Source organism: Loa loa, assembly GCF_000183805.2.
Source record: "Loa loa unplaced genomic scaffold supercont3.31, whole genome shotgun sequence".
In the NCBI taxonomy this organism is placed as follows: domain Eukaryota; kingdom Metazoa; phylum Nematoda; class Chromadorea; order Rhabditida; family Onchocercidae; genus Loa; species Loa loa.
In genome coordinates, this window is record NW_018108211.1 from 227,325 (window position 1) to 237,248 (window position 9,924).

The 9,924-nt window shown below is 35.2% G+C and overlaps 2 protein-coding genes across 2 annotated transcripts in view; both read right to left on the minus strand.

Moving 5' to 3' along the window:
• LOAG_16961 (collagen alpha-1(IV) chain) overlaps positions 1-1,331 on the minus strand; it is a gene marked incomplete at both ends in the record, with an annotated part of 8,963 nt that extends 7,632 nt beyond the window's left edge. The window contains 3 exons of the mRNA XM_020449615.1: positions 678-785; positions 880-1,014; positions 1,188-1,331. Of these exons, the coding sequence (XP_020306827.1) occupies positions 678-785; positions 880-1,014; positions 1,188-1,331 (387 nt within the window). The remainder of the gene's footprint in view (positions 1-677; positions 786-879; positions 1,015-1,187) is intronic.
• A 4,315-nt stretch (positions 1,332-5,646) lies between these two features.
• Positions 5,647-8,297, minus strand: LOAG_09686 (hypothetical protein; the record flags this gene model as incomplete). The annotated part of the gene is made up of 6 exons (XM_003145213.1): positions 5,647-5,736; positions 5,990-6,160; positions 6,281-6,403; positions 6,633-6,741; positions 7,536-7,651; positions 8,244-8,297. The coding sequence occupies 6 exons, from the start codon at positions 8,295-8,297 to the stop codon at positions 5,647-5,649; spliced, it is 663 nt and encodes a 220-aa protein (XP_003145261.1).
• Positions 8,298-9,924: the final 1,627 nt, after the last annotated feature.

A 9,924-nucleotide genomic window follows, 5' to 3' on the forward strand; every position in this document is an offset into this window, starting at 1 on the left:
TTTTTTTACGTAAATTAGTTTGGTTACTATTGATTAAGTTTGGTTTTTTTTTGTTAATACGAAATAACCAAAAAAAGAGAAACGAAGTTTTGCCATAAAAGTAATTATTCTAGAATTGAGAAAAAAAAGTAGTAATTAATTATATTTGATTTGATTAAATATATTACTTTATAGTATAGCTTTAATGGTAGCAGCTTATGTGAAAGGTACGGATGATCGGGCACGAATGTTACGCCGAAATATCATCCGGTATTGCGTACTATCGCAAGCACAGCAAAAATTTTATCTCAATATAAACACTATTAAAGGTTGATTTCATTCGATCTATCTGTTCATTTGCATTAAACAGTGAACAGAGCGTGAACCAAAAAGTCTTAACTTTTTTGATAATGGAGCTAGTTATTAAAGGTCTTCAGAGATGGCAGCTGACAAATCTTGGTGGATTCAAAAAGCGAAAGAAATCTCATTCAGGAGTAACAGTTCAGATTTTAATCCTTAAAAAATTCTACCCTAGGAAACGATACATACTGCAAGAAATAAAAAATTCATTGCAAAATGTCAAAGAAATTTCTTTTTATCCTTTCGATTTTTGAAAAGATGAAATTTCTACACATAGCATGACATTAAGTTTGAGAAAAGTATATTAAAAACTTATTACAATAAAGAAACGAACTCACATCGGTACCATTGCAGCCCGGTATACCCATTTCACCTTTCATACCAGGTAAGCCATCAAGCCCGGGAAATCCAACATGGCCCGGTGCGCCTGGTAAACCTCGATCACCCTATAACAATTTTTATATATTCGCCAGCAATGAAGATTTGGAATTCAAAATACCATCCCTCATTTCCCGGCTGAAATTTTCTCTAGTAACTTACTCGAGCACCCTTCATGCCCGGATCACCAAAATCTCCTTCAGCACCTTGCATCCCTGCTGCACCAGCCTGTCCTTCACCGCCATCCTGACCAGGTGCTCCAGGATGACCTCTTTCACCTTGAAAACCTGGTACACCCTAAAATGAGCAGAATATTATAGAACCAGAACTAATTAAACCCGTTTTTTACACTTTTGAAATTTTACAGAAAATTTGAATATATATAAAGTCTTTGCCATCATGAGTAATAGAAAGCTCTGGATTTCTTTGCCAAACAAGAAAATATGCTAATACCAAAAAAAAAACGCTACCCGCTCCCCCTTTCGTCCAGGACAGATACAGGGCGGTACACATCCTTTACATGCAGCTGCGTCAACGAATCCTGATAGTCTCCCAGGTACTATCAGCCGTTCCGTGGAAAATGTTGCCAACAGAAGTAATTTCAAATATAACATGATGTTGTATGTGTATAATTGAAGTAGTTTAATTAAATATGTTGAGCAATCTCCGTGCACCACTTGGTGCACTCCTTCGGTCTCCTTCTCTGATGCGTGGTCGATTTGAAGGATTTGCGGCTATCTGTGAACTCGACCCCTATAATTTTTCACATTTGAACCAGTTTTTTATCATCCACAATTTAAGTAAAATTAATATTTTTCAATTAAAATAATTCGACATATCGAAAAATTAGCAGCTCCTAAATCTCGATCTCCACCCATCCATTTTTGTTATTCATTCCTTCAGGAAGATACTGAAATTGGAAGGTTGCTCGCTTGGCTACGATCAATGCATGGTTGAAAGCGGGAAAATACGTAAGCATATTTCGTCCTTCTAATAAGACTTCTGAAGCAAGCAGTAGCAATTCATGTGGTAGATAATTATGAAATCAATGAATTATAGTCACTATTAAAATAAGAAACTATTCACTGATCCAAAGAAAGTTTAGATATTGAACAGTCTTTTCAACTTCTTGACAGTGTTCATTGTGACACGCGTATGACACTTTCAAAGTTGACTAATTACTCTTCGAAGAACATTGCGAAAAGTTTTCGACGACAAGAATTTGAAATTATTCAAGCTGTCCAAAATTGATAGAAGAAACAACAATACTGTTATTTAAAAGATGGAAGTTGAAAAGCCATTCATGATGTTAGACTTTTATTAAAACCAAACAGAGAGCAACTAAGAATTCGAAATTTGATCTTCGATTTGCTTCCTAGAATACAATACTCTTTCACCCTTTATCTCTCACCAGTTCGCTTGTTCTTTCTGATAGCGATTCGAAATCGAATTGAGATCGATTGCTAAGCTACCTCATTACCACAATCCGCAATCTTACCAATGAATCAGCAACTAGGAGGGTGAAAATGGAGTTAACCAATGTTAAAGTAAATATGTACTCCGTATTCCTCTCAAGTTTTCCTACTTCTCACACAATATCAATAAATGGTTGGTGTTTTGCAAAATATAACTGTTATACTTTGCATCTACAAATTGTCTCTCACTACTTTTTTCATCTAGATTTAGAGTTCGAATTCCATTAGTATTGCTTTATTTTTCAACTCATCAATTTCCCCTCCTCGCGCCATTAATAAGCCCAAAGGCATTGTACCTAAAGGCAGAAGATTTGGCTCAGTGAGAGACATTGCAATCTATTAGTAATTTGTATCCAGAAAATGTTAATTCGTTGTTCTCGTTTCTATTCCAGCAATATCACTCTCAGGATCATTCTTGTACCGATTTTATTGGGATTAGAGCTTGTGAATTCTCTCTGTTTTTGAATAACTTCACAATAAGTAAATTCATGGAGAATTTCGGTAGAATAACCGCTTAAAGAGATGTTATAAAAGTTGAGAGAGTAGCTGAGAGTAGATAGCAAATATCTTCAGTATTTTATGTTGGGGATCATCTTTTCTGGAACCGTGTTCGACAGACTATAAAAGTTAGAACCAGTGTGCGGAGAAGGAAAGTAACACAAAAATGAAGTCAGAGGAAATGCAGATTATTTCTTGAGACTAAGAACTGAAAATTAAGTGATTTTATTTTGTTCCCACTAATTCCACAATATATGCTATCCTATCTGTGCTACCTATGTTCATCAAACTGATAAAGTGTTAAATATAGTTATTTCACAGCGGAATTTGAAAAAAGTAAATTCTCATAGAGATAACCAATAATAGCCAGCTAGTAGTGAGATTACTAAAAGCACAGCGCTGTATTGCGACACGACAAACTGGTGGTTTTATAGCTAATGGCTCAGAAAGCTGGAGCTAGAGTTGAAGCCGAAGCTGGAGCTGGAGTTGAAGTTGGAACTGAGTGCACTTAGTAAATGCATGGCGGTAATAAACGTTCTCCTTGTCTCCCACCTCTCCTTCAGCACTTCAGTTTTCTCTCTCGAATTCCCAGCTTCCCCCTACTCAAAGTTCCCCTTAGCCTGGACACCATATGCAACAACCAAGGGAGCGCCAGCTATAGTTCCGCATTTTTCTTCCCTTTGTTTGCAATTATTGTCTGTTACATCTTCCACAATCACTCAGAAATCAGACATCTTGGCCGGATATTGGCTGTACTGCGCCACAAAAAACTTTTCTCAAGAACAGTCCGACACATATAAGCATACACATATGCATACACAAACATACACAACATATACATACACACACACATACAGACAGACACACAGACAGACACACATTTTTAAACGGTCTACGTTGTAATCGCGGGAATGAAGTAGCAACTATTAGCTTTGGATTAGACGGGTAGTCAGTCGGCTGCATGTAATTAATTATCCATTTTACATGCCGGAGCTCGTTTTGACGGACAGTAAGATAAGCGATGTGCTAAGTGTTGTTGATGATATAAAGAAGGGAGAAGGACAAGCTGTTCATCAGACTTTGCATACCTGTGGAAGGCATTTGCATAGGCTGTGAATCATGAAGCGGAACAATAGAGGAACAATCCACATATAGTTAGCGCAACGCTGAGTAACTCGAGAGCTCAGCCCTATTTCCGCATATTTCTAGCCATCCGTTTTGAAGAAGCTATTTTCCTACCCTGATAATGCTTATGACCACTTCCACCCATCTCTTTCTATGAGCGAAGAAAGGAAGAGAAATGAAGTCGGATGGTGCGCAGATGTCCGAACTATCACATATTCCTTTATTCATCTCTTCCAAACGTATTGATCATCTATAAGTTCTAACAGAACAAATGTTGCGTCATAGAGGAAACGACATTTATCCTTAGTTTGTGGCTATTATAACTGATAAGAGAAAAACTGAATTGAAGATAGCCGAGAAGAATGCAGTACCGAAAGTGGCAGTAGAAGTCGATTGCAATCTGCGGGATAATCAGCTAACCGACAGCTTACTGTCTGCAGTAAGGAGAATGTAGAGGAAAGATATATAGGAAATTTGGTTGATAGCATCTTCCCGAAGATTTACAGACGGACATGCTTTTCGTTCGGATGATCAATGCATTTGCAACACACACTGCAAGACTTACTTTTTTTCTCTTCAGTTTGCCACTACTTGCTGTCGTGACAAAGTAATAGAAAGGGAGTTAAGAAGGTGAGAAAGATTGTTATTGTTCGTTGTAGAAGCTGCTAAATTTTTAAAGGAATGACTTACAGTGTATCGGTTCGTTTTGTGTTCGAAACTTACAACAGATTATCCTTTATTGTCTGGATACCAAATACAGTAAAGATAGGTTCAAATAATTCCAATTACAAAATGATGACTTCCAGGGTAAAGCCAGTAGAATAGTGAGATTTTGTAAGGATTAGTAGATTGGAAGAGATAAATGAAGAAGAGCGTTTGTGTGAACCTGATTGTCGACAGATGGGATTTTGACAAGAAAAGTAATCACTGTTAGGATTTCTAACGTTTATATAGGGAGTGTGTAAGGAGAAACAATCATAACAAATTAACGTATACTCACAGCTACCAGAGAAATCTCCATATCTATATTAACTTATATCAAGTGGCTTCAATTACAATATACTTTGTTTGGAGAAAGGAAAGAAATACAATAATTAACAAAAATCTAGGGATAAACATGTTGGATATAAGCATGCTTATCAGATTAGATATCTCTACAGTATGCCCATCAGTGTTTATAAAATTAGTTGTAATCTAGAGTGCGCAAACCTCAATATCAAATAAAACTCATTTAGACGATTTGAAGATTTGATAGCTGACTCATGACTTTGAGCATGAGAGAGGAAAAATAAATGTAAATGCAAACTATTTAAATGAATAACTTTATGATAGAATTACTTCGGTTTTTTCCGACACTTGCCACTTGTTCTGAACTTATCTACTTTATCGGTCGAAACTTTTCACTTCTTCACATTCCTCTCCTCTAACAGCACAATTATGACAATGACGTCATGCATACGCCCGGAATATGCATTTTTTGAACCTCGAAGAGCGTGAATTATGAATATCGACGCTATCCTTTATGTGACCCACTTCTGGAGCACCAGAAAACCAAATTAAGGATGAAAATGGCAAATGTTTGACAAGTTTGGATCACGGGATAAAAAAAGAGTAATGATCACTTCAGTTTAAAGTCTTCTAAGGGTATCAAAAGGGAGTGGCCTTCTGTATTTCGCAGATATTAAATAATTTATTCACTTGAAAGTGACGATGCTTAGAAATATTTATCAGATAGCAATTATCATCAAAGTGACCTTTATGTATTGGTAAGACAGCAGGAAAAAGAATATAAATATCAAAATCACGATTACGAATGTTTTCCGGATCTGTCTCAAATGGCACTTATCACTGATTCGCTGGACATTGATGAAGATGCCAAATGCTCTGTTAAGTCGGTTTCCTTCCAGCCTTTTCGACTACCCTAAGATAAAACTGAGAATGTTAATTCAAACAAAACTGTTAAAGAAGGAAAAAATTACCTTCCGCTTGCAAGGAATAATTTTTTGGAGAATTATTACAATAAGGATACTATTAAGATTATCTGGTCAATCAATGCAGCAAATCCTCTAGTAATGAGGCGTAAGCCCACATGATTCTCTCATATGCATCTTCCTAGAAATAGGTTACGATTACTTCTAAAAAATAGTCCAAAAAAAGTGCATATAAATAAATACTTTGATGATTAAATAGTCATTGTTGGTCACATAGGATGATATAGAGGAGAGTTGTACATCAGGAGGAATTATATACTTGCGCGTGAAACTTCGGCGTAGTTTTTGTGCACCAATACCATCGTCTTCCAAACGATCTCCAATTACACTAAGCATGCGCTGATGTAAAGTTATCTGAAAAGGATACTTATTTATCTCTGATAATTTTGGCTTTGTGTATTCGAGGGATAGTATCGCCTACTCGTCGTTGACATAAAATGACTGGAATTTTTTGTGTTGAATTTAGAACGAAACCTGAATATCTCTTGGTTGGAAATATTTTGTTTCCAGCCGAATGGTGAAACCGTACTCCGTATTAATAATATCACCAATACTCGATGAAATCTGCGGTAAACCAAAGTACAATCGAAGTCCCAGCTACTAATTTGCTTTTAGAAACATTTAAAATAGAAAATAGAAGTATAATTGAAATTTAAGAAGTTATTAGTGTCAGTGATCAGCCAACCGACTTATGAATCGATGAACATTTCTTTCATCAATTTATTTCAATATTTTCTCCATGAATTGCATAGATTTTCATTTCCAGTCTCATTAAAATTTCATTAACAAATTCACTGATGGAAAATCAACTTGCTAGTTTATGAACTTGACTAGTAACATTCAGTGGTTTCACACTACGATATTGTGGACCTGAGCTGATGACCATGTGCTTATCTGGTTGTTTAGGGCATCCAAATTGCCACAAACTGTCTTCTCTGAAAGATGCATGAAGCTATTTAGCAGTTTCATCAATGAAATATGAAATATCTTCCCCAAAGTTAACTGCTTTCATTGACAAAACTTCAGGTGTTGTGGCTACCAGTTCCCAAAGGAAGTAAATATTTGGCTTGCAGGCATATTTGAATTGTTTGAAAATATATCTGGAACCATTTTTTGCCCGTGCGATCTTATATCTTTTCCTGCCTAAGAACGTCACCATTCCTGTCCTATGATTTTACGATGTTTGCGTAAACTTGGCAAGACAGAGTTTTTCATTTAAAAATCCCACCAATTCAGCTAATAAAAGAGTGCAATTGAAAAAAAAAATGTATAGAAATAACAGAATGAAATTAATTTAAAGCTATTCAAGAACTGTCGTGTAATAATTTCTCTAAATCCTTTTCACTATTTTTTGGATTTTAAGATCTAAACTACGACGATTTCTGTAGCACAATTTTTAGGACTGATATTAAACCTATCAGTGAATTTTTTCCCATTCAATGAATTCTTTTACATAACATTAGACAAAAACGCCCAGGGTTGCTTAGGAAATTATTTGTTTCTTTATTTGTTTCCAATTATTTCTTTTTTGATTAATTGTTCACTGAAGTTGAGAAAAATAGTAACGCCTATTGATTGATTCCAAAGATTTCGACAGAAGTGTGAAGAGTCAAATAATTTCAAATCGATGGAACCCACCGAGCAGTGCGCTTTTCTGTTAAAGTCACTGTGCAATATACATTGCGGCAGAGACGAATGATACGAATGATTAAAATGATAATTTGCTTACACGGGACGATAGCTTGGCCGAGCAATATATATGATTGGCATTGATGTGACATGTTGCTCTTGTACTGTCTTCTGAACCAGATTCTTTTGTCGCTTCCATTCTGTGCAATCTCTTCTCTGTAATTTTTGCATATTCAGAGGCAATCTTTTTATCGTACGATTATTCATGCAGTTAAAGTAAAACATGAATGTTTGATATGAGTTGATCAAAAGGGATAAAGGAAAAATGAAATAATTATCCGTTGAATATCTTTCAGATAGGAAGGAATGGCAAGGCTTTAATAATACTCCCTGCAGTGCTGCTCATAAGAGATATGGAATAGTTTAATCTTCGGTGTCTCTCATAACTCAATCAGCCAATTAAGCAATGGGTGTCACAATCAGATAGAGTAAACAATTGTTCGTCATCTGATTGAAATGCATGAAATGAAATGCAAATACTTCATGGCATATTTCATAATAATGGAAAAAATATAATGTTTATCTTAAAATCTGGCCAATTTTTTGATGCACCTATCCAGCCATGTGTCAAAGGACCCCGAGAGATGCATCCATTTATCGTTACTTAAATATTTCATGGAGGTTCAATGTAAGATTTAGCGAGGTAAACTATATTATAAAAGCAATATGAAAAGACTGACCTATGGTCAATTGAGCTAAGAGTTAGTAGCCTATTGTTCACTTATTATTGATCAAAGGCAAAACTAACCAAACTATTTCCGACTCCCTTATGGCACTCGTCTGAATCGTAAACACGAGACATTCTGCACATGAAATTGTTGTTATAGAAGTGTTGTAAGATTAAAGATCATTTAAATATCAGCGGATTTACATTGATACACACTATCACCAGCATTAAAAGCAACCGTTCAATACCGCAAAAATGATAAGAAAAATGGAAGAAAAAGAGGGGATGATTGATGTATGAATTCATAAACTGAGAGAGCAGAAAACGGCAAAGAGTCAGCTTGCCCTTATATTTAACATTTCTGGTGTAAATAACTGATAAAACTGTTATATTTTCATCCCCATATAAAAGATATCGATAATCACCGTGAATTTGACATTGGTAACAATGTAGCATTGAAGATTAATCAAAAGTCAAATATCGTTGGTTTCAAAAATTTTAGTTTGAGTTGAATGAAATGTAAGAAGCATTTGTATGATGAAGGGCTGTACTGAAAAGTATCATAATTTCATGATAAAAATACATACGGATAAAGAAAACATGGCTTTACTGATATGATAATTAACTTTTGATTGATCAGAAATAAGGAAGGAAATAGGACTGGTATATTCATAAAGTTGCGGATTGAGTGGAAATTTCCAAAATTTCAATTTGCCTAATTCTTTCTATTTTTTTTTTCTCTTTTTCACTAAAGCAAAGATATTTCATTTCAAATTTTTAAATTTCTTCTCAACACTGCTCCACAATAACATTTTAAATTCATAATTCCTCTGAAAGTTTGGTCCAGTTACATCCAATTACATCGTTTCATTTCATGACAAATCTTTAGTTCTTAATTCAAGGGAAACAACGGAAGTTTAATGACATAACTGTTATGAGAAGAAATGTTTACTTCTCCCCTAATAACAAAATAATCTGCGTCTGTGTGCATGACATTACCTGGTAGAATGCTTGAGATGGTCCGATCTTCTCTGACAAAGTATGAAGAAGCAAGAAAAAAAATCTTCAGTGATTTGAATCATTTGTCAATCCCTTATAACAATAATGTTATTGATATAATGCCGAGCTTCTTTATGGTAATAATTATAATCCTAATCATCAAGTGTATCCAGTTATTTAGTGCCGTTGTATATCGAATATCGTCATTTTCATAGTGTTATCAAAGAGATTCACCAAGTGATTTGTCAGAGTCTTTCCTTTCATTCACTTATCAGTTTGGTGAGCATAAAACGATGCTTTCTAGGCTAGCTTAACTTCATTAGCGTGTCATTAGGAATGTGATACAATGTTGAAATGGGATTTCGATAAAAGATCTCTGAACAGAACAATTTCTTATATGATGAGATGAATATGTAAGGAGTATAAGGACTATAAACAACAATGAATGGGGGAACAAAACAAAAAACAAACAAGCATTACAATTGAAACAGTTGGGATGATACCTACTGTCGTGAAATAGTAAAGACTGCCAGATAATTTATTTGGGAGCTCGAGCTCAGTGGTTGGGTAATCAAACTCCAATCAAATCTATCCAAATGAAGCGCTTAGTGCGAAAGCGTTTGTCCGGAGGTCGATTTGTTTTGTGAATACGCAACAGTAAGGAATATTAACCTTTATCGTGATAAGAGATTGATAAAAATCCGCCAATGTCCGTAGAAGCGAAGAATAAAACAGAAGAAGAAACCGATAACCTTCGAAGAGG